The sequence below is a fragment of the Protopterus annectens genome, chromosome 9.part0 (assembly GCF_019279795.1).
Source record: "Protopterus annectens isolate FY-2018-M chromosome 9.part0, PAN1.0, whole genome shotgun sequence".
In the NCBI taxonomy this organism is placed as follows: domain Eukaryota; kingdom Metazoa; phylum Chordata; order Ceratodontiformes; family Protopteridae; genus Protopterus; species Protopterus annectens.
In genome coordinates, this window is record NC_056743.1 from 1,182,592,948 (window position 1) to 1,182,619,014 (window position 26,067).

The 26,067-nt window shown below is 38.4% G+C and overlaps 1 protein-coding gene and 1 non-coding gene across 3 annotated transcripts in view; both read right to left on the reverse strand.

Annotated features, from left to right (window-relative positions):
* Positions 1 to 8,648: 8,648 nt before the first annotated feature.
* Positions 8,649 to 8,750, reverse strand: LOC122812495. The gene has a single exon (XR_006366481.1). It is a non-coding gene; the product is annotated as a U6 spliceosomal RNA (small nuclear RNA).
* Positions 8,751 to 9,492: 742 nt separating this feature from the next.
* CARNS1 (carnosine synthase 1) overlaps positions 9,493 to 26,067 on the reverse strand; it is a 1,286,143-nt gene continuing 1,269,568 nt past the window's right edge. For both annotated transcript variants that reach the window (XM_044084075.1, XM_044084074.1), the window contains one exon: positions 9,493 to 13,589. In XM_044084075.1, the coding sequence (XP_043940010.1) occupies positions 12,360 to 13,589 (1,230 nt within the window). In that variant the 3' untranslated portion in view covers positions 9,493 to 12,359. The remainder of the gene's footprint in view (positions 13,590 to 26,067) is intronic.

The window sequence follows — 26,067 nt, forward strand, 5'->3', positions numbered from 1 at the left end:
TAATTTATGTCCTGCATGTGTCATAGTATGTCTAGCAAGGGCATTTTCCATTTTACTTGGTCCCATTGCATAAGCATGTTCATAGATTCTATCTCGGAGCCTTCGCTCCGTTTTACCTATGTAAACACCCACAAATAGTTTTGTCACTACATTCAGTAAGGATAGTATGTTAATCAAGACTATCCTACATAAAAATTGGGAGCTTATTACATGAGATAAAATGTTATTAGAGAAATTAAGTAACGTCCGTAACATTATTTTTAGGAAAGGAACAAACTTGAAAAGTTTATTAGAATCTCATAGACATAAGACTGCTCATGGAAATATTGGTATGTCTATTTGTGGGTGTTGTAACATGTGCAAGTTTATTAACACGGGTAGAACATTTACGGTCAATGGAAGAAAGTACCAAATTAAATATAATTTAAATTGTAATTCAAAAATGATTGTTTACATTGCTATGTGTTGCTCATGCAAAGCATTTTACATAGGTAAAACGGAGCGAAGGCTCCGAGATAGAATCTATGAGCACACTTATGCAATGGGAACAAGTAAAATGGAAAATGCCCTTGCTAGACATACTATGACACATGCAGGACATAAATTAATTTTCAAAGCAATAGACCAGATTCAATACAATATTCGTGGTGGCCCTTTAAACTTACTGTTGGAAGAATGTGAATTGGAATGGCAAATAAGGCTGAACACCTTTGTTGAACCTGGATTGAATGAACATTGTAACATATTATGTCTTCTCAAATTAAAAAGTTTGGAAAGATAGGAATTACAACATCTTGAAGGTTACGTATAACTATAATTACTCTGAATTTATTAAAGCACATACCTGTTTATAGTATGGGCACTATAACAGCTTTCAAAGTTCAATTGTCTATTTAAATTGTATTATCTATATGTTTAACCGGCTTGGATCAGGTATGACTGTGTCTATTAGCGGTGGAATGTGTTTTTATTTGTATAAAAGCAGCGTAAAATGTAATTTTATGAATTTTATTAACAAGCACTTTTTATTCAATGTGTACTACTGCCTGTGAATCAATACACCTTGCAGGTAGATCAGGTGATTTGTTGTTGCACTATTTAATGGCCTCGTTTTTTGTGAATGTATTCTGAAGAAGTTACTTCATTGGAGGTGATGAAAAGCGCTTCATTAAACCAGTAAAAATATATCTTAGTGTTTGGATTATAAATGCAGAGCCTATTTGCTGAGTCTTGTTTGAGTTTTTACAAAAGTTTGTCAGTTTTTCATATTGTTGAACATGTCAGTGCAGTTCTGTGGATTGTGGACCTCAACCAAAGTGGCAGCAGCCCACCCAGGTACATTCTGGGCAGTCAGTTATGAAGTAAAAACAGTAAAAATAATAATAATGACAATGATGATGATGATGAAATAAGACGTAATGCAGGGAAGAAACTGGAACAACTGACTCTGCTCTTACTGTGTTTTCAGAAGAAGGTAATACAGTTTCTTCCTTGTTTTAAGTCTGCTATTTTCTCATTTTTTCATTACTGCAAGTTGGCCTCAGTTTTGTTAGATGTTTAAAGTCATGCAAGAAACATTAACTGCTTTAAAAGCACAATAAAAATACTGTGTGTTTTTTATTCTGCTTATAAAAAAATTGTTAAAGCTTCTTGCCTGACTTTAAGTCTTCAGTTAGTTTATTTATTATTATTGTTATTTTTCAAATTGCTCAGTTTATGTTGCACTTCTGTTTTATTTAATTAAACAAATGAAGAAAATGCAGCAGGTTCAGTTTCCAAGTGGTAAATAATGTTTGTCCAGTTCTTATTTAAACCTTAAAACCTCATAGGAAAGGTCCAGAATCAGGGAAAGATTGTAAGTATAACATTGTTCTTATATGGTTAGTTGCTAGAATAACAGATTTTGCACTAGCATGTATTTTCTAAAGGATATGAAGTCTAAAAGTCTGAAACTCAAATGTCTATCATTATTTAAGTTTTGTGATCCCCATAGATTTGCCAGAAAACCACAAATCTTATGAGGAACAGACCAACATAGGACACTAAACCAGGGACAGTCAAATGTATGCTCTTATCTCTCAAACTCTTAGGGCAAGAATCAGAGAGAAAGAGTATGAAAGGCTGAAACTCATGGGCAAATTTTAAACTTTACTCGTCACTAAGGCAATGAAGGTAAAACAGTTCACATCACATTACCTTGACTTGGTCAAGCCTTTCCCCTACTCAGGTATAGTAGAAAAGCTGTATAATCTGGGAATAAACCCTTACATCACCATCTGGACTGCTGACTAGCTCACAGGATGCAGGAGATCAAAATAGGGGAGGCTACCTCTAGAAAGAGACCAGTCACCAATGTAACCCCCCAGGGTTCTTTGCTGGAGACTTTTCCAGTTTAGTATCTATTTCTCAGAAGTAACAACAAATACCAAAGGGCGTTGGCTGACGAAGGTTGAGATGACTGCAAGCTAGGAGCAGTTAGTGAATCCCCAAATGATTTAACCATCATGCAGGAAGGTTTGTCCCAAACAATAACTGGTGCCAGAATCATGAATTGAAAGTAAACCACAAAAAATACATTGTCATATCCTTTGGGAAGCTGTCTACCCCAGGGAACTACCAAACTGACAATACAGCCCTGAGAGTTGACCCAGTTGTTTGGCATTTGGGAATGTGTGTGGACAGTGACCTAACATTCGACCAACATGTGCCCAGTGTCATAAGAAAGTCTTTCTATATTGCACATGTTATGAACAAATTGATTACGACTAGATCTAGAGATGTTATTGTGCCCCATTATGAATCCCTCATTAGGTCAATCATTTTGTATAATGCCCACTTTGGCATGTATCTGTCCAGACACATGCAATGACTGGAATGCTTACAGAGATACCTTGCTAAAAGGATAAAAGCTCTAAACAATATGTCTTGCATGGACAACCTCAAAGCGTTATCACTATACTCGGTATCCTACAGAGTGCTAAGAGGTGACCTGTGTCTGGCATACAAGGCATCCTCTGACCTAATACTGATTGACCTACTGAACATCAACAAGTCAAATGGCATCAGAAATATTCATCAGTCTAGGTTCTAAACAGAATGGTGTGGGCAGATGGATATATATCATAGAGGATACCACTGTTCCAGAACAGACTATCCATTCAGGTAAAACAAAACTCATCTCTGTCCATGTTGAAATGCAACTTGGATCTAAGTATGGGTAATAGAAAATGCACCCCACGATTGCCTCTCATGCCACTAATGGATGGAGGGAGTTCCTAAATGCTGCATCTCTTACATGGGCCCCCTCAAATTATCTTTGGAATGATTGCAGTTATTCTCACTAGAGCTAATATACAATTATCAGCCACATTACTAAGTAACCCTGTCACCCTCCCCCTCCCCCAGCCTTCAACAGCTTCCAGTGCATCTGTTCAATATTACAAATTAATAGAAAAAAATGGATTTGTTTACAAGAACTCAACTCATACAGGACTGTACTGGATAAGATTCACCATACCACTTTTCCTTACCTGTGCTGAAAGTAGCAACAAAGTGAGGCTCTGAGCAATAAAATGCTGCATTATGTGAAACAAATATGAAAGGAAGAAAGTAAGGTACAAACACAGAATATGTTAAGAAACATCTTACGTTTATTAAGATCTCACAGTATCATTTATTTTACTAAATCAAGTGATATGATAAATGATTTTTAATTTATGCAAATTTTATACTGGCAACAAACACAAAACTTTTTAACATTTGTCTCTGAATTACATCGCCTGGTTTCACATGTCTTAAACATACAATAGTGATGCACACTCGTGTGTGTGTGTGTGTGTGTGTGTGTGTGTGTGTGTGTGTGTGTGTGTGCGTGTTTGAGACAGACATTGTGTATGAATGCATATGTCCTTTTATGTTGCTGTGTGTGTGTGTGTGTGTGTGTGTGTGTGTGTGTGTGTGTGTGCGTGTACAGAAAGGAGCAGTTACAAACTTCTCAGTACTCAGATTCATTGTAATAATTGAAATTGTGGAATGCAAACCCCTAGTTTGTGAAAAACTGGTGCAAGGGACAAACAAACTAGCTTTATTGTGGAGTAAGTTGACCTGCATGATACACTCACTCTCTTTCTCCTTTCGTCTGCCATCCTAATTCCAAAACTGTGTTTGCTCAGAGTACGGTACATCTTATCATTACTTTAGCATTGCAATTCTCTTATTCACTTGAGAACTTGATTTTGCAGTCATTAAACATTTACTCTACTAGGCAGGCAGGCTAAAATGCAGATTTAGTATTTTTAATAAGACACCCCCAGCGCACACACTCACACCATGACCCTTTTAACCACTGTATTAGAGGGGAAGACTATGTTAAATGAGTAGCTGTTGGTGATACCATGATGCCCTCAATATATACTGTCACAGACTCAACACAATTGTATTCCATCCAGACCTGCAAATGTGTGTGATAATAGTTCAGCTTGTTTACCTGTTTCCTCTATAGTCAGCGAGCTTTGAGAATGAACTCCTAAATCCTACAATGAAAACACCTTATAGAGGAAATCAGTAAACAAACCTGTCTTAACTGAGCTTATTGAAAGTACTATCCTGAAAGAACTGTGCATCCTTTAGAGACGACATTCATATCAGTTCATATATGTTCAGTTCATGACTAATTACAGCAGTTACAGTGTCCCAAGCAAAATGTCATCTTACAGCTTTCCAATTCCACCTTTTACTTAGTCTGCAAGACTGATCCAGTCAATATCAAAAATATATCTTTGGACTGTTCTACTTTTAACAGCATCTGATAAAAGCTATTTGAAGTATTAAAGAAAAATGAGGTTATAATTTTAAAACTCACATGGTATTCATGTATGCTGAATGTCAGACCCAACAACATTAAAGATAAGAGTTTTATCACCATTATGACCATTTCTTCACTGGTGAAATACTATTTCTTCAACAACTGGACTACAATGCAGAACATATTTTGCAAAGAATGGAACTAATTTGCTCAGAAACTATTTAAGTCAGTTTAAAGAACTGATTTCTGAACTAGTTAGCCAAATCCCCATGTTTGTGGAACAGTCTTATAGACATTTCTTTAAGTTTATAGCTTAAACCAAATCTTGTTAAATAAGTGCTAATTCTATTTTCATAACTATTGCAGTTTTTCCTGTTGTAATTGCTTTTTGTTAATTTACTCATATCTGTTGCTGTTTAATGCTTCAAATCTCATAATGAAATTTCTAATAAAATTTGACAGTTTAAAAAGGAAAAGTACAGCAAGCACTGCAAGTCTACCAACATAGTACAGCTGGGCGAAGTAGCAACACCACACTGCTGGAGTGTCAAGAGAAGGTAGTAGCTGATGCCACAGTGATGGATGCCGGACTAGCTTGTTCAAATCAGGTGAAGCAAAAAAGCTTTGAAGAATACTATTTCTGTTTCAGCTGTTCTGGGAAAACAGCTTCAGCAGATGTGAATACAACACAAATTAATTCACTGGCATGGGGGAGGCCTGATTGTGCCCCAGGTGATCTGAGGTTCATTTAGCACATACAAGTGCTAGAAGAAATGGACAGTAGAGGGATGGAAGTGAGCAACCTGAGGTTAGCTCATCCACCCTCCTGTGAGGGTTATGGAAATCCCTTGCTATTGTGTGACACGTGTAAAGGCAGGCATAATAGCAGTGTGCCAACAAGTTGAAAATACATATCCAACACAAGTAGTATAGACCCTGCTTTGACATTGTGCACACTTCTTGGCCATGGTGGAGGGGTGGGGTGGGGGGGGATTGGGCAACAGACATTCTCTTTCAAATGCTGAGGATGACTGCACTAGAGCTGCTCTCTAGTTCCTGAGCTTGGAGAAAATTTCCTTCACTTCTGAGATCCATCATATTTTCCCTCCCTGAAGAGGATCCTAGCTTGGAGGGATTAGCCAGACATTTCAGATGATGGGATGAAGGGGTCCCTAGTAAGGAGGCAGACCTGACAGCATGTTAGATGAGAGTTTATCACTTTTATGACCACATTCTCATAATGATAAAAAGTCTGATAAACTTAAAATGGGTTAAAACACAGTCAGTGTAAATCTGTTTGGGAGACCCAGAACTTGTAAATAGAAGGTTCTGGCTACATGTATATAATGATTTTACATATTACTATAACATGAAACTTGGTGATGTGATATACCTTGCACCTTTCTGGTGAAATTATTCAATTCTGTAGCAAGAGACAATCTTTGGATGACTGAAAAAAGAACATCTGACATCACTGCAGTACTGCACTAGAACTGTTTCATGCAAATATTTTGTAGTAGATGGAGTGTCATGAGTACAATAAAAATACTTGACTTTAACAACGCTTAGAGGATTGTTAACCCTCCAGGATGTTAACACTGAGAAAACAGCAGTAGCATGCAAAAAACAATTTAATTTCTACTTCTATCTCTCCCTGCTGTCTGCTAAAATACAACCAGTACTTTGTAATTACAAACTGTTTTGTTATGATTGGATGGTTGCTTTGAATATTTAGACCTGATTAATAATAGTATTTATACTTATTGTTTTTTGCTTTATGTGGTCTGATGAAGCGATAGGTTATATCACAAAAGTGCTTACCTATTCTCGTTTTAAAAGTTCTGTAATAAACTTCTAGCCATACGTTTTTGTTGCATCTCTGCTGTTTTTGTTGAACAGTGCCATGGTTCAGTGTCCATCCTTTTACACTTCAGGAATTCAAACTAATTCATATTTAATGTACAATTCTGAGATCGTGTAGTTTTAAAATAACTGTGTATTATACTTTTATATTGTGGGCAGTGACTGCTATAGCAGTTATATTTGAACTGGTGATGAAAAGTAAAGTTATCATTATTAAGCAGTCACAAGAAGGCTTCACTTTATTGTAACAGTATTGTCACAGCCTTCTGTATATGCACCAGTGCATATGTTCACTGTAGACACACAAATTTAAAGACAAAGCTATCAAGAAACCTGGAAAACAATTGGTTCTGTAGAAAATGTATTATCACAAATATCAGTTATGATTTTTAAACCTGTCAGTACAGAAGCTTGATTTTGTACTTACAAAAGCAACTTGTCCCAAAGCCTCAGCGCCTCTAAGTGACATCATTTCTCATTTTAATGTCATTCATATTAGTGTCCCCTCACACTTTTAAACTTGCATTGTGCGCAGTGGCATATGGTGCTGTACTACATGTTCTGTCTTTTGTCCAGTTATATGTAGATAATTATAAAGCGTTCATAAAGTACTGTTTTTCTGTAAGTTGATATTATCAAAAGTTCAGGAAACTTTCCTCTTGGAGACATCAACATAGAAATTCCATGTGGGTGTATCAGCAGACCTTAATGGATGCACCTCTGTACACGTACAGGGCACTGTCCATTAATGTTTATGTACAAAGCCCCATACTATCCCCATGATATTACCAAGGGACACACAACAATTATGTAGGCATATGAGTGAATGCATTAAAAAAGCAAATGCTGATATGAGCAAACACTCTTTTAAATAGAGATTTTGCTGGAGGCCTTTTGTATGTGATCTCATTGTAGCGGGGTAAGGAATTTTCCTATACTTTCAGCTGGGATGTGGTACAAAACCAGTTCTAACTACAGAAGAGGCCCTTGGTATAATGATCCATTTATGGCAAACAAAAACAAATAATTTGAATATTTAATGGGTTCAGAAAGTGGACTGTAAATATGAGTTACTGAAGTTCCCAGAATTAATATAAAAGTAAATACAAAAACCTGAGTAATTATAAAACCTATATTGGTCCAATAAAAGCTATTACATTACCTCTGTGTTCCAATGTCTTTGTATTTTCAGAAATTATATTTACTTTAAGATGCAGTCAGCTGAAACATCCTACATCTGGAAGAGTATTCGTCCGTTTTTATAAACTTAAAAAAGTGCTTGCAGTATTTGAGTCCAGTTAAGTAGCCATATAGTCTTAGTTTGTCAGAAAGACAAGAAAACAATAGTTATCTGCACAAATGTGCTATTAGGACTGAATCCATAGAAGTAGTGGAAAATGATTTCTGTCTAACATAATGCTGTTTTGCATAAGGCATCAGGGATTGGGTAGTAAATAAAGTTTGTGGTGCATCATATGTACTGTGTTTTATTTGATATACAGATTTGTGTTGATAGACTTATTAGTTGTAGACAACGCTTAAGAGGTCTATTGTGAAGTAAAGTGCCGATTATGTCTATGATGACTGCAATTTTCCTATAGCTGTAAATGGAGAGCAGTTCTTTTTTTGTAAATAAAATATTTTTCACTGATGTAGTTTTTTTAATATCAAAAAGTCCTTTTGTGGCGTTTACATATCAGGTATTAGACATACTGTCATAGTTTCATAGGTGATTATTAGGCTTATTACCCTATGAGGCTTTTTTAAGCTTAGCTGTACTCCCAAAGATAAGAACCAACCTCTGTAACATGTGTCTGTAAGGTAAACACCTTAACCATTATACCAATCCCCCCCATTGTTTTTTTTTTAATTATAGAAGTTTTTTTATAATTGCAGTGCAGTTTCGTATGTGTAATTAAGCCTCATGCTAAATTCTGTTGAACTGTGTTGTTACATTTTTGTAGTATGCATAGCTTGTCTGTCTCATATGGTAGCTGTCACTGCGTGTCATCCTTGCGCAGGGGCCTTGCTAATCTTCTCTGTATCATTCCAATTTTAGTATATGTGCTGCTGAAGCAAGCACAATCAGTTAGCAGACTAACATATATGCTTAGCCAATAACAAGCTAATGACTAAAGGTGAGACTCAAACCTTGTACCTTGTGTTAGGCAGGTAAACACCTTAACCATTATGCCTGCCCCTTTATTATATACTTTACACTGCTTTCACCTGTAAAGTTATTATGTTGTGCAAAAAGAGATTTTTTTTCAGTACATCTACAGCTTTGAGATGAGCCTAGAGCATATATTCTTTAATTTGCAGACAAATTAAATTACATTCTTCAGTCCCGTCTGCATTAGGATTTCCAGGTGAGTAGAACAATATGTCATAGAGACAGCCATCTTAGGTGGGGAGGCAGTATGAGTAGGAAAAAGTATCTCGGAGACAACTTGGAGACTGGTATGATCATAGGCCCTTTCAGTAGCATGCAGCCTAACTCAGTGCATCTCTGAAACATTCCTGATAGCAGGAACATGAATAAAATAATAATATCACTGTATGCACAATACTAAGTTTATTTAGAAGTGAAATGTGTGAAGTCTTGTCATAGTAGTCCGGACAGTGAGTTCTAAAATGTGCAACGGCAACAAAGCAGGGGCAACAAAGCGGTGTGTGTGTGTGTGTGTGTGTGTGTGTGTGTGTGTGTGTGTGTGTGTGTGTGTGTGTGTGTGTGTGTGTGTGTGTGTGTGTGTGTGTGTGTGTGTGTGTGTGTGTGTGTGTGTGTGTGTGTGTGTGTGTGTGTGTGTGTGTGTGTGTGCGTGTGTGTCTGTGTGTGTGTGTCTGTGTGCGTGTGTGTGCGTGTGCATGCATGTGCGTGCATGTGCGTGCGTGTGTGTGTCTGGGTATCATTAAGTAAGAGTGTTACTCTGCCTTCCTTCAAGTAGCAAACTGAATAGCCTCAATCAGGCTGAAAACAAAATGTAATCAGGCAGAATTTTGTTACACAGTATTTGGCAAAGCAGACACTGGTATTGATGTGGCCTGCTAAAGCCCTGATCTCATTCCCTTCAACCTCATTACTGCAGTTCCTGAGATGCAGAAAGAAATCTAACATTGAGGCACCATTCCCTGAAGTGACATTTTATGAGAATATGAAAGAAACATTCTGTGTTCTCAAGCTATATAATAAAGGAACAGAGTTTTAAATCATAAAGTTATAGACCCAGCCTTCTTTAGCCTCTGTCCTCAAATCTGTCACACAATGTGTAGTTTCTGAATTAATTGTGCTCTTTTAATTTTGATTTAACAACTTGTTGTTGAGTGCCTACTTCAGATTAAAACCTGTAAAAGGAGGATCAGCAGTGGTTTCAGTGGGGTGTGACAGTTATGTTGGCAGCAATGCTAACAGTCTCTCTGCTGGGAAGTGACATCATAGGGACAGTAATTTTTGCAGTGATTTCAGTAAGGTTTGACTTATGACCATGAGTGTTAGCAGTGACCTCACTGGCTTGTGACATTATGAGGGCAGTAGTGTTAGGTCACTGATGAGTGTGGCTTCACTGGGATCTGATCATCAATGGACAGCAGTATTAGCAGTGACTTCACTGAGGGGTAACATCACATAAAGTGTAATGTTAGGATTGCTGTTCATATGATGTAAATGTCAAGTGACCTCACTATATGTGACTTCAGCAGGGTGTAACTTGATATGGGCAATAATGTAAGCAGTAACTTCAGGGATAGATAATATCATGTGGACAGTTATAGTAGCACTGACTTTATTAGGGAGTAACTTCATGCGGATATTAATGTTAGTTGCAACTTCAGAGGTAGTGTAACACGATATGAGTAGCAATATTAGGTGATTACCATGCTCGATTACTCCCCTATCTCAGATTAGAATTTAACTCTGCCTGACAGTGAGACCTTAATGTGGCTTGACTACAGTGAGTGAACAGCTGTGGATTTGTACTATATCAAGTTGTAGTCTAGACGCTGGAACTATTCTATGTTGACCTTGACTGCAGTTTAATCTAACTTGAGAATATGTACCATATACAATAGTGTCAAGGAAGTGATCATGATTGTTATATTTTGGGAGTCCCATCTCTGAGACTTGGATTCAACAGCTGCAGAAAAGTTTCGATTTGCAGAGTAAGAAACATTTTGCATTTGCAGGATTTATCAAGTGTGGACATAGGATATTAAGCATCTTAATGAAAAGGGTTTCTGTTAATGTGTGGAAATTCAGTAAATATACAGAGATAAAGTTCAGAGTGGTACCAGAATTATATGATTCTCTTTCTGGGAGTGCAAGGAGTAGAATAGCTGTGCATGTGTAGCGTGGGTGCACAGCCAGAAATCCATGGCTCTCACTTCTCATCCAAAGAATTAAGCTGTAAAACTTTTTTTGGGATGTGATATTAAATAATCCATATAAAAGAGTATTACTCAGCATACTGTTGCTGGTTTGTCACGCCAAACAAATTTTATAATAGAACAATTATATAGTCAGAAGGAGTACTTGGTGCTAATTTATGTGACAGCTGTGAATCAGCAAATCTTTGTGTAACAGTGGAGAGGTGAATAACGCTGATGACCTAAAGCAATCAGTTATGGCAGTATTTCCATTAACAGACCTAAGTCCTGGGTTGACTGGTGATGAAGGCAAGTCTCAGTGTGCTAAAGGAATATCCAGTCTGTTTTTTTTGTATGCTTTTATGTCCCTATGTTATCAAGTCACCACAACTTCCCATTCATTCCCCATCACTAGGGCAGAACCAATCCATGATGTGAACATAATTGAGTCAACCATGAGAATTATTTTATGCCCTCACCAGCATTCAGCAATGAGGGCATTTTTAAAGCCCTAACCATATTCCTTGGCAGGGATCATATGACTTGCAAGATCACGGGGTTCACTATGTCCTCTTTGTGCAAGTGCATGTTCCCATATACCAGCAGTTAAGGCTACTGTAAAGATGACCTAAAGTCTACACTAGACTTCCTTTGCATCACCACCCCTCCTTTGAGGGATTGTGGAGTTGGATGGCCCAGTCAACCTCCCCTCTACCCAGGATGTGCACACCTAGCCTCCCATACCAGCTTCAACAGATGCCTGAGCTACATGAATCATATGGATAAGACAAATGACACCACTGTTTCTTCATATGGACATTTAAGATGCATATACAGTTTGTAGTTTAGCCTTTTAAGAATTCAATGATTGATCAGGGACAACTGTTTTCATTTTATCAAATGGCTAGGCATCTGAGGTCCTGAATGTATTTTACTGATTTTAAGAATATCAGCAAGATAAAAAAAATGATATTGAAGGGTTATGAAGAAAATCAAATAATCTGATTTCAAAGAAAAGTGGTAGGACCTGGAAGCAATGGGACAGCTAGTGCAATGAGCACATGTAAAATATCAGTGGTTACAGTTATGTGTGGGATAGACTGACATGCTTGTTTGCTGAAAAAATGTGGCTGTACTTGGGTAAGAATAAGTATATACATGCACAGTGTGGGTTAGAGAACTATATAAAAAAATGCCAACTTTGCTAGGGTTTTAAACCAGTGGTCCTTTTCTACCATAATCATTTTCAGAAATATTTAAATCAGACTGACATCAGTGAGAATTTTATAGTTGCTTTCTTCCACAGATTCTTGCCTTCATAAGAAATGAATAGTTACTTGAAATCAGATAGGAAGTAAGTTACTGGATAATCAGTAGAGTCAATGCCCAGAATTTGGCATATGCTGATAAGCTGGAGGCGAGCCTTTTCTCGGTCCTTGCTCATACATGCTACATTACAGTATGGCTCTTCATACTCACTTGAAATTATTTCATCCTCCAACTGGTTAAGTCGAATCACCCCTTGGTCATGCAGCATTCTCAAAACTTCAGAGCTGGCTGTAGTCTTCAGCGCTTTAAGGTGCTGTGAGACAACACACATCACTCCTATCAGGTGGCAGAGAGGCTCACTGCAGTGAATGATAGGGCGTATGCTGCAGGCAATCATAAAAGCTGAAAACATAATGTCAACACTGTAGATTGTCTTGATCCAATCCCGAAGATAAAAGCCACCCATTCGAGCATTGATCTCTATTAGTTTAGGCCCTGTTGGGGTCATCTTCATCTCAGTGTTAAAGACACCATTTGTGAGCCCACAGCCTACACAGCACTGATAAGCTGCAGTGACAAGTTGAGCTTGCTTATCTAGCTTAAGGTAAGATGGCATAGTCGCTGCAGTTTCAGTGAAGTAAGGGATGCGAGTAGGGCCATTGTCAGAAACAAAGTACGCAATCATTTTTCCATCATAGATTATGATGTCAACATCATGTTCAGTGCCATCAATATATTCCATCAGCAGCATTGTATTCCCCCAACCAAGGCCTATTCCTGGATAGTCTGTGTCCTCCCGTAGGTCATTAGATATCTTCTCAAAATGCTGATGGCACTGTTCAAGGTTTTCCACCATTTTAACTCCCACTGCCCCAGCACCATACTCTAGCTTCATCACAGCAGGAAAGTTCATAAACTGAGCAGCTTTGTCTATGTCAGCATGGCTCTCCAGGTGACAACATGGTACAGCATACAGGTAGGTGGGAGGCCAATGAGGAATCTCTCTGCATTTCTGAATCAGGTGGAGGTGTGTTTTGCTCTTTTGCTTAGCAATCTCCATAGCACTCACAGGATTGGTACGCAGACCTAGCATTTCACATACCATGGCAGTTAAAACAATACAGTCATCCCAAAAGGAGATGCAACCATCTAGTTTCAGCCCTCGTTCCTTCAGCAATTCCACAATCTTCTGAGCATGTTCTTCATCACGCTTATGGTCAATGAAGTCATAATGAATGAAGCTTTCTACCATCTTTACTGCATAGTGGTTGGAGTCAGGGTCTACAAGGTGAATCTGCAATGGGAAAGAGGGAAAGAAATGAAAGACAGTTGCAGCTATTGTTATTTCATAGCAGCATGAATATATATCGCACACAAATTTCAATTATTTAATATGGATTTTTTAATAGACTAATTGGATTTTGCAGCATATTTCAAAAGTGAAATATGCTGCAAAAGTATTGCCTTCAGATTCTTATAAACACAGCTTTGATCAGTTGTCATAAACGTGTTTATATATATTCACATATTAATTGCGAAACCTAAGAAATTAGATACTTGGCAGTTTGTGACACATGCCAATCATTTTATGTGGGAAGATGGAATGAAAATTTAGTAAAAGACTATATGAACACATTTATGACATTAGAAAACAAAATACAAATGATGTTTTATACAACCATTCTTTAACTTGTACTGGTTTTGACAAATGTAAGTTTTGTACACTGTAAAAAATTTCTAAGAACAGCAGAGGAAGGCAATGGGAAACAAGAACTAAGTACAGTGAGGTGGTATGGCAAATTAAACCGGATGCAACCACTCCACCTGGTATAAATGAGAACATCGCAATTCAACTGCTGCTAAAGGTTTTTATACACTCATCCCAAACCTGATGAAACAGCCATAACTTTAATCCAGCTGCTGCTAAGCATTTAACTTCAGTCCTTCTCATTCCTCTGACACAAGAGGTTTGGGAGGTCACTCATTGGAAGTTCCAGCTTTGTTGGGGTTTTCATTTTGTTTTTACTGATTCTGACAAGGATTGTAAAATTGATACCATAATGTTGGTGTCATAATGGTTAAGGTATTTACCTCACAGACGAGATACGCAGTTTGACTCTCAATAAGGGAAACTGGCTAGGCATAAAAATGGTTCACATGGGCAGCTAACATAGTATTTTCCTATGAATCTAAAAGTATGGAAAAAGTGTATGCTTCTGCTTCTTTGATATTCAGAATTTTGAATTGCCAGGCTCATATGCTAAAATTTATTCTAATTGTGAATGTATGAGGAATGTTTTGTCTGCAGTTCCTTCTTGTGAGAAAAAAATCTGTTTTGAATGCTTCAGTTTCTTCCATTTCATAGGTCACTACTCATTGTTTAAAATGTGTTTATGATTCTGATACTGTATTGAGGAGGTAAAAAAATGAGATTTAAAATTCTCCTTTGGCTACAGAGAAACTATCAATATGTGATGAGAGGGATAAAATATCTCAGATTTTTCAGCCCTCCTTTTCCAGATTTTCAAAGGGATTCTCTAACTCCCACCAATTTTGGCAATAAACAAAATAAACTGTCTCATTAAAATGCAGATAAGCAGATATTTAAAAAAGCAATGGCAATGAGGTTCCAAAAAAGAAGGCAGGAATCCCCTCAAAACAAAGGACAGTCAAACAAGTCAGAATGACTATTTAAGGAACCCCCTCCAGCCTGGCAGTCCTTTATCCCTTCTAGAAAGTCTGACTCCCCATTTCTTTCTTTCTTTCTTTGGCAACAGATAGTTTTAGACAAATGGTCCCTGAAGATTATTTATGAAGGTTACAGGTTGCAGTGGGTGGAAATATTTCCTATTCATGGAGTAAATCCTCATTCACCAGACCAAATTCCTCTATTCCCCCCCTGTCCATCAATTCATTGTCTCAGGGGGTACTAGGGCCAGTTCCCCCTAACCAGTTTGGAAAAGTTTATTCAAGGCTGTTTTTACCCCAAAACTCACCCTCTGAAACTGTGACCAACATCTCTTGCATGTATACAAGTCCCCCCTCCCCCCAAAAATGGAAAATTTTCTCTATAAATACTCACTAACTCTAGCCTGGAACAAGCTCCCTCACAACAGAAGAGCTACTACACACACACAGTTTCAAAAAAGCACTAAAAGATACCCTCACAAATTACTGGATCTATTCCTGCCACAACCCTACATAACCTCCCCCTTTTCCTACCTCCTTCCCTCCTTTTCCTGCCTGCTACCTTATTAACACCTCTACTAACTCTCTCCCTAACTTCTAACCTATCTCTTCTCATCTTATGCTTCTTATCTTTAACAGTACTCTATATCTGCCACCTTAACTATTCTTAATTAAAACATTTGTATCTTGGGCTTCCAAGATTGTTCCACTATGTTGTATCCATCTGCATACTTAAATATGTAATTGTCTCATTTTATGTTTCCTGTAAACATCCTTTGTTTTCTGACATGATGTTGTTTTAGCCTCCTGTAAAACTCCTTTTACTCTGATATGATGTTATATTAGCCTCATATAATGTTTCCACTATTATGTATCTTTTTGCCTACACAACTAGGCTATGCCACAATTTATGTCTCAATTTTTGTTTCAATCCATAATTTCTAATGATGTTTTAAATTGCTCTGGAGCTTTTTTCCTCGGGTCTCTGCTGACAATGGGCACTGGCACAGTTGGACCAGCCCGGTTAACAAATATGAAATAAATAAATAGTGCCAAAGAAAGAAAGAATATTCCTGGAGACCAGATTTGAATCTTTCTTTTCTAAACCAATTTGTGCTAGCATCAAATGTTGTCACTTCACAATCAGTTACCCCTTCTCCTCATTTAACCTTTTTATAACACTAGATTTAAAAGATGCTTATCATCACATCTCTATTCATCCTTTTAGATGACTTGCTTATCTTTGCAGAGTCTTTTTCAAAGTATCAGGAATCTTTCCCTTGGATGAGATATCTTTTACACAAGCTGGGATTCTAAGAGAACTTTCAAAAGTCTTTTTTTTTACTTCATCACACAGGATTGTGTTAATGGGTTATCTGCTATACACCTCACTTCAAAGAGTTTTCTTCCACAGTAAAAATAGATCTATATATAGATCTATTTCTAGGGTTTTCTACTCAGACTTTCATCACTGACAGGGAAAATCTCAGGATTCTGGATGTCATGGCATCTGTGATTCTCATGATACCCCTGGCAAGACATTACATGAGAAAGATACAACTAGACTAAGGCTAACTTTCTACTATTAAGTGATAACCTGGCAACATTTCATGCCCCCCTAAATCTAAACACTGCTTGCCTATGAGGAACTGCTTACAGAAACCCTATATAAGCATGCTAATAGCTGCATAGAGGCAACTGTACCCACCAGAAATAAGTATAGAACTAGCTCAACAAATAAGCCACTCAGGTGGAATCATAACATCAACAGGCTGTATGGGCAACAATTAGGAGGTGCAGCACCCAGCAGGATAAAAGCACTCTCATCAAACTAAACAAACAACTCAGAGGACAAATAAAGTCTAACAATACCACATTTGAAGTAATACTGGCCTTCTAGGCAGAGGACAACCACAAGGCATTCTTTAGCTATATACACAACTTCAAAGGCAATACGCAATTGTGTTTTAAAGCACATTGTTAATGTAGCTACCTATACTGAGCCAAATGACATAGCAAACCTATTAGCAGACAAATTCAGCTCTAACTTTACCACCCCAAGTCTCCTCAAAGGAAATACCATTAAATATAACATCCCCTACTATCACCGGGGAACAGGTCCTCAATGTTCTCTCTCTCTAAGACCAAGAACACTGCGTCAATGGGCCCAGACAATATCCCAGAGTGCCTTTTAAATAGCATGAAACATGACCTATCAGGCTTTCTAGAATTATTATTTAACCATAGCCTCCAAACAGGCTTTGTGCTTCACGAATGGAGAATAACAACCATCATTCTTCTCCACAAACAGACCCATAAGTCTCACTAGTCTCATATGCAAAGCCATGGAAAGAATTATTATGGAAATGATCAATAATGGCATAGGAAACCTCCAGACACTGGGCCCAACCCAGTGTGATTTCATCAAGTGCAGGTATTGCCTACTCAGCCTGGTGGACTTCTTTGAGAAGGACACAAAGCAATGTATAAGGGCAAAATGGTTCACACTGCCTAATGAAAACAGGCCAAGGCATCTGACACAATACCCCACACAGGCATTGCTGACAAACTCAGAAGGATAGACATAGACCCTTACATTATCCAGTGGATAGCCGGCTGGCTCACAGATAGGACCAAAGAAGTTAAAGTTACGAAGTCTACCTCTACAAAGAGGCCAGTAACAAGCACAGTCCCTCAGGGATTAGTCCTGCGACTGCTCCTTTTTGGCATCTATGTCTTTGAAGAAAAGCTGAGATTGCAAATTAGGAGCAGTCATAGGAGCCCCCAGTGACACCAATGTCCTTCAGGAAGGGCTAACACAGACAACTAACTTGTGTCAACTCCATGGGCTAAAACTAAATTCCAAAAAATGCATAATAGTAGCCTTTGTGAAGTCAATCAGTCCCAGTAACTATCATATTGACAACACACCCCTAAGTGTTAACCCAGTAGCCAGAGAGTTGGGAACACACACAGACAGTAATCTATCCTTTGACCATCATGTGTTGAAAGTAGTGAGGAAATCATTCCATGTTGTGCAACCTATAAGCAAAAGTATGGCATCTAGATGCAAGGAGGTTATTGTTCCACTGTATTCAACATTCATTAGACTGATCATTGAGTACAATGCCCCCTTTGGTATGCACCTAACCAGGCACATCCAACAACTGGAATGTCCACAGAGGTTCCTCACTAAAAGAATACAGGATGTAAGTAACATGTCCAATTCAGATAATCTCAAAACCCTGTCCCTGTATTCTGTCTATACAGGCTGTTGAGGGGAAATCTATGCCTGGAATACAAGGTATTGCCGGACCCCACCCTAATGGACCTCCTGCACATCTCAAAACAAACAGTACCAGAAATACCCATTCTAAAGATATAAACCTTGCCTGCGATAGAAACAGAACCTGCTGGAGAGACAAGTATGTATCCCACAGACTACCCCTTATCTGGAGCAAGCTCCCCATCCATGTGAAGCGAAGTTCCTCTGTAAACCAATTCAAATGTAAGTTGGACAATTGGATGGAGAACAGGAAATTCATCCCTGGTTTGACACCTATGTCTCTAATGGACATAGGTAGCTTCTAAATGTTTAACCTTCCAGGCCCCTATTTGTAAATGTTTAATCTACCAAGCCCCTGCTTACACTTATCAAGGGTACCAGAACTTGTCAGAGTTCTGGGATGCATGGCTAGGCTTACGAAGGCTCCAGTGGTCATTAGACTAATACACACCTATGAACCTATGAATGGTATCGGAAGTCTGTCTGGTCCCAGCACCAACACCCATTATCCTTTCAAAATCCAGTTATGAGATTTGTCAGAAGAGAAATCTCTTGGCGGAGAAATCAAATATTCCTAAATCCAGGTCTTCTCTTCTCCTTCCTTGCTCCAAAGTAGTCAGTCACCATAGACACTTCAGACTTTGCTTATGGAGTAGTTTCAAAAGGAATAAAAGAGCAAGGTGTCTGGGACAGCAAAAACAGACACAAGCATATAATCATCAAGGGGATGGTGCTCTTATCAAGGTACTCACTTCTCTTAATCAACTCCGGTCACCATAATACCACATTGATCTGATACATCAACAAACAAGGGGGAACTAGGGCATAATCTCTTTGCTGACTAGCCATGGTAGCCCAGGATATAGCTTTACAGCATAATCTCACTCTACAAGCTTCTTACATTCTGTTAGAGCAGAACTGTGTGTCAGGACAAAGGTAGACCCACATAAACAAAAATTAGACCAGGTGTCTTCCATGATTTGATTCAGCTTTGGGGAGTTCCTCAAGTACATCTTTTGCCTTCTCACTGAACAATCAGCTGGCAAAATTATGCTCCATAACTGCATGCAAGAAGCCCTGTAAGACAGATGCCTTTTTTTTACTATGGGCACTAACCTTTGGTCTCAGAGACCTCTTCAAGTGGTTACAGATAATACCACAATCATGTGGTACATCACTAAGCAAGGGAGAACCAGGAAGTAACCCCTTTGCAGAGTAGCCAGGCTAGCTTGGCATATAGCTTCACAGCACAATCTCACTCTTCCAAGGGTTGAGTCATCTGTCAGGAGTTGATCCACTGATATTCAGGGTATGACGGATGGAAAGAATGGGAAAGTATACAGAAACATTCCTATTCAAGGAAAAGAAAAGTCATCTGTTGTCCAAGCCTTCTTGCATGGAATCCTGGAATAGAATCTTGCTAGTTGACTGTTCAGAGAGGAACTTCTGACAGATGGATCAACCCTTGGAAAAGTGAGATTGTGCTGTGACGCTATATATCAGCTAATGTGGTTAGTCTGCAAAGGGGTTACTACCTGGTTCCCCCTCACTTACTGAAGTACCACATGACTGTGGTATTGTCTGTAACCACTTGAAGTGCCTAGATCAGGACAAGAATCTCCTTGATATTTATGTTCTTGCAGCTGTCTTTAATGTTCCATCCCCCCTGCATATCTACCCATCCTGAAACTGCTCCACAAGCAAATTCTGAAGTGTTTGTGGTGACCGATACTTTGGAGCAGGGAGAGAGAAGGGTAGGCCTGGATTTAAGGATAGCTGTTGTCTCCACCAAAATATTTCTCTTCTGACAAACCCTATCAATGAGATTTTATAAGACAAGGGGGGGTTGATGCTGAGACCAAAGAGATTTCAGATAACATATAGAGTCTTGCCATTATAATTATCGGTAGAATTGTAGATGACATGAGACCCAAAAAACTGAGGCATTCCCTCACAGTGACCGAAGTCTGAATGGAAAACCTTAGAAATAGATATAGATAAAGATTTATTTTTCCTGTGGAAGAAAAGCTCTTAGAACTGAGGTGCCTAGTTGACATCCCAGGAACACAATCTCACGTGAAGAAGTCAAGAAAGACTTTTGAATGTCCTCTTGGAATCCCAGTTTGTGTAAGAAATCTCTCACCCAGAAAGAGATTCCTGACACTTTGAAAAAGACTCTTCAAAGATAAGCAAGTTGTCACAATATGGAAAAAATTGGATACCCTGTAGCCTCCAATGAGCTATGACTGTAGCTAGACACTTTGTGAACAATCTTGGTGCAGTGGAGAGTCCAAAGAGTAAGGCAGAGAACCGATAATGTGATCTAGACACACAAAACCTTATGAAATGTCTGAAGTCTGTATGAATATGGATGTGGTGATTAACATCTTTTAAGTCTAGTATTGCCAGGAAACTTGAAAGAGGAAGAAGAGGTAATGTTGTGAAATAACATCATTTTGAATTTAGGCACTATCACAAACAGATTTAGGAAACAAAGATCCAAAACTGGTCTCCAAGGATTTCTTTCTTTGGCACTAGGAGCATCCTTGAATTAAAACCTTTCCCCACCTAGGAAAAAAGATCTAGTTATATCACTTCTTGAGACAGCATGTGATGAAGAACCAGATGAAACAAAAAAAGTCTGATCTGGTGGATGAGGAATGATCACCTAGAAAGGAGGATCTGTGACATCGATGAATGATTTTCAAAACCCATTCATCTGAAACAATCTGCTGGCAAAGAGAAAAATGGAGATTCAAATTTCTGGAAGAAAAATGGAGCCAGGGTTGCAGGAGGTCAGAAGGCCTCTTGAACAGTCATTCAGACTAGTTGGACTGTTCTTGGTTTTGGGAGGTGCAAGACGTCTTTTTGGAGCCTCCTTGTCAATTTTTCCTTAACATCCGTGTACCTGCATTTTGTTGAGACTGCTTACTCTGTTTTGTTTTGCCAGAATTGGATGAGAAAATAGAAAATCCTTCAGAAAATTTGGAAAAGGAGGGCTGAAACATCTTAGAGGTTCCCTGGATCAGCTTGCCCTTTCATCTCATTTTTTGATCACCTCTGTTGCAGAGGGGCCAATCACCAAATCTCTATCTAAGGGAGAATTTAAAATCTCATTTATAACATTATCATGAAGGATCTGAGAATGTAACCATGCAAACCTCCTCAAAATAATACCAGTGGCCATAGCCTTGGAAGAAGTATCAACAGAGTCATACACATACTGCAAACAATGAGCAGTGACCAGAGCAACAGACGAAAGTAAGCTATTTAAAGCATATTTACCGCTCAAGAAGATCCCTCATACTTTAACAATTTGTCAGAACAAACTTTTAACATTGAGCCTGACCATCCAAAATATTGAAAATCAAAGTTGCAGAAGTATACACTTTTTTTCCCATACCTAACAATAATTTTCCCATCCTTATCAAAAATAGTAGGATTGGAATTAACTAAGTGCTTAGCAGCTGTGGGATCAACTAAAGCTGTAGCTGCTGGGTCAGGTTTAGGAACAGTGTACAAAAATTTAAGACTGAGGACATTTATACATCCTATCTGCCTTTTGAGGGGCAGCTGGCTGGCTATCAGGAAAATTGTAGGCAATAACATACACTTCCTCAAAAGCAAACAATGGGGCAATGGGTGCAGGTTTTGGAAAATCCTTCTGTAACAGCTCATAGTCTTTTCAAGTGGGACTGAGAATCTCCAGTGTTCTCCCACTGAAATAAATAGTCTATTCTATCAATATTCTCAAAGAAAGAGATCCACCCACACAGGGAGTATCAAAATCTGAGATCTCCGCTGCTTCTGAATCAGAAATCCGAAGAAACAAAAACTTTATCCATCCCTGCATCTTCCTGTTCAGAATCAAAATATTGATTTCTTTTACCAGAATCCACTTTACAGGAAGGATCAATAGTCTGAATTAAACCTTGAGCCAGACCCAGATCAATAGCCTGAATTAAACCTTGAGCCAGGCCCGGATCAATAGCCTGAATTAAAACCTGAGCCAGGCCCGGATCAATAGCCTGAATTAAACCCAGAGCCAGACCCGGATCAATAGCCTGAATTAAACCCAGAGCCAGACCCGGTAAACTACTCCTATCCAAAGAAAATTGAGGAAGAAAATATACATGCTTGGTTTTCTCTTTCTTTATGACAGGAAAAATGGGACTAACCATGTTAATGGCAGCAGTGGCACCCCCCAGTGATGGGCACAGCATTCTGACACAACAGGGAAACCTTCTCTGCTCCATCACCCTGAACTGACAACAGTAGCTCTCCCTTACCCACTGAGAGGACCTTAATAGCCACAGAGCTTATGGCTAACCCCCCCCCCCGATCCATAGTGGCTGTAGGTGCTATACCAGATGAATCTGGGGTAAAAGATGAGTGGTCTGAGGTACAAAAAATGGCAACAACATAGTCACTCACCTGCAACTGAGGCACATTGTTAGCCTGATGTGGTAGTAAAGCCTGTTTGCTTAATTTTTTTTCTTTTTGTGGCCAGAAGGGCAGACCATGGGACAGATAGTCTATTCCATGGTCAAGCCAAAAATGGTGCTCTTTACTGGGAAGACAAGCAGCAATTGTTGGTAAGCACTACCAGCCAATAAAAGTTATTTTTATGACAGAAAAAAAAAACAGTATAAATCACTTTAAAACCCTATGCCATCACACAAAAGTAAAACAAACACAAATTATTCACAGAAAAAATGTTTTCAGTTACTTTACACCACTTTTAAGCTGACAGAAAAAAATGAGCAGTCAGTTTAAAAATACATTACAGTCTCGAGACAGTCAGTTACAACACCCATAGTTTTAAAATAACTTTCATAAAGAAGAAAGTAATAAAACATCAACAAAATTAAGAAAATAGAAGTTTTTTTTTTCACAAAGGGAACTTATCTGTCCAATAAAAGAAAGCACAAGCCAACAGTCATTCCTTGAAAGCCCCAGAGGCAGTAAAGTAGTAAAGCTCTGAAGTACTTTGTGCCCAAACTTGTCTTTTAGTCAGCTCAGTTTGAGCTGCCTGGCTATTTGGGTGCATGTTAGATGCTTGGAATCTTTGAAAGTTGGCCGGCAGTCCTTGGAAGAATATAACTCATATAGCTAAAGCTACTGCAGCAGTGATCTAGATGATGAACATATATCTCATCACCAACTCCAAAATTCTACAATGCTGAAATCCTACTCACATTATTAAAAATCAACAAAAACAAATCCATATGTATTATAGGACTCTATATTCCCCCAGATAATAATTCAAACACACTTGGAAAACTGCAATACAGCTCAAGAAACTATAATAATGGGAGACATGAATATTGACTGGAAACAAACTAGCCCACCCTCTCCCAATAAAAACCTATTCAATTTCTCCCAACTACTAAACAAGGCCACCCAAGTTTACAAAAAAACAAAAAAACAAAAAAACAAAAAAAAAAACAAACAACCCCCCCCCTCCAAAAAAACAAATACATGATCCACAGTTGATTGGATTCTCACAAATAAACTGAACACTATAAGCTCTAGTGGTACCCTGGCGGATAACATTAGTGACCACTGCCAACATATATAATTATACAAAGACAAAATATCCCTAGACAAATAATCCACAAAACAAGTTTGTAACAAAAAAGAATTCAACGCAGAAGATTTCAACTCAACCATCTCATATTATACTTGGAACATACTAAAAAAATCTTATCCTTGATGAAATAGTCACCCAATTTAACAAAATATTCCTAAATGTATTTAATAAACATGCACCTAACAGAAATAAAAGAGTTAGGTCCAATCCAGCCCTATGGCTATCACACCAAATAATTAATGAGTAAGAGAGACCATGCCTGGATAGAATGGTGCAAAAGAAAAACACAAAGAGAACCACAAGAATACAGAGCACTATATAACCTTGATAGATAGCAAATAATTAACAACAAAAAAATAGTATTTCACTAACCTCTAAACCACACATCAAAACAATGCTAAACTTTGCTGGTGTTTAGTAAAAAAAAAAAACTACTTCACCTGGGGCAAATCTTCAATCCCCATCCACAACTAACAGTGACTCAGGTAGCATTTCAACCCAGTTTAATTCCCAATTTATTAACTTAGTCCTAGTGATCTCTAAACAAAATAGCAACTTGACACCCAGCATTCCTCAAACCCATATCAGTACTACACAAAAAGGCAAACTTCTTTATCTTGCTGATACCTTATCCCAATTGCCCAGAAAAAAAACAGAAACCCATGAAAATCAGGTTGTTGATTCTGAAGTCATGGAAGTTAGAAATTTTTCTTCCACATGTCTTGATGAGCTTAGAACTTACACAGCTTCAGATCCAATTCTCCAGAAGCTCAACCTCTTTATCAGGATGGCCTTCAAAACAATCTTGTTTGCCAGTAGACGTGCAGCAGTATTTTCCTTACAGAGATGAGATTTTGTAAAACAATGGTATCATGAAAGGTCTTAAAGTGATTGCTCCAAAGTCCTTGCAACAAAAATACATTAAGATCTTGCATTGAGGCCACCCAGACACTGACTCTACCAACAGAAGGGCAACTAGTATTTTGGCCTTCTATGTCAAAAGATATAGAGAAAGTACTTTCATCTTGTTCTGCATATAATAGTACAAAGCCACATCAACAAAAAGAGCCACTTCAGCTAAGCCAGATTCCTGAACTACCCTGGTCGACAGTAGCCACATATATCTTCGAATGGAATGGTCAACATTACGTGGTATTAGTAGCCTCTTATTCAAATTGGTTTGAGATTGACCTACTTCCTAAACTAACATCCAGTACTGTTATTACTAAGTTGAAGAGACACTTTTCTATCCATGGTAGTCCGCACAGAGTTATTTCTGACAATGGTGCACAGTTTACAAGTCAACAGTTCAAACAATTTGCTGAAATGTGGGACTTTGTTCACATTACGAGTAGTCCTGAGTATCTGCAGTCAAACAGCTTGGCTGAATGTGCGGTTCAAAGTGCAAAACAGCTGTAAGAGAAATCCAAACTTTACAATACCAATGTTTGCCTAAACTTGCTTAATCTCAGAAACATTCCTGGTGATAATTATCTTGGTTCAACTGCCTAGAGACTTATGTCGAGACAAACCAGAACCACATTACCAATCAGCAGCAATTTATTGATTCCATGTGCTAATAACAACAAAGCAGTGAAAGCCCAACTGAAAAAGCATTTGTCCCAGAAGTCCTACTATGATAAGTCCAGCAAACCGCTCCATTCATTAACAAAAGGGGTGATAGCGAGGATGCAGACATCAAAAGTTTTGATTGCATCGGATTTGTGAAAAGCTTGTGTCAAGAGCCGAGACTGTACATTGTGGAATCACAAGGGATGGAATTTAGGTAGAATTGGAAACATTTATTACCGGTGTCCAAGCCAGTGTTACAGCATCTTGTCTGTGACAAAGACTCTAATTCTCTGAATGACTTGTCCAATGTTCCTGTTCCAGAGAATGTTCCCTCAGCAATCCCTGTTCCTGAGAATATCCCTGACAGTCCTCAAGCAGAACATTTCCCAGTGACTGTCCCTATTGCTAAACCCAGTCCTAACTATTACATTATGAGATCAGGTTGGATTTCCAGACCTATTTCCAGATACACAGCGACCTGGACATGACTGTTATTTTGTTTATTATTATCTGTATAATTGCATGCCTATTTAGATGCCACTGCTTATATGAAACAGCACAGTAAAGAGGGAAGGATATAGATCAGAGTGTGTGATACACCTTTAAGAAGCATTCCAGTCAGTGGGCACGTGC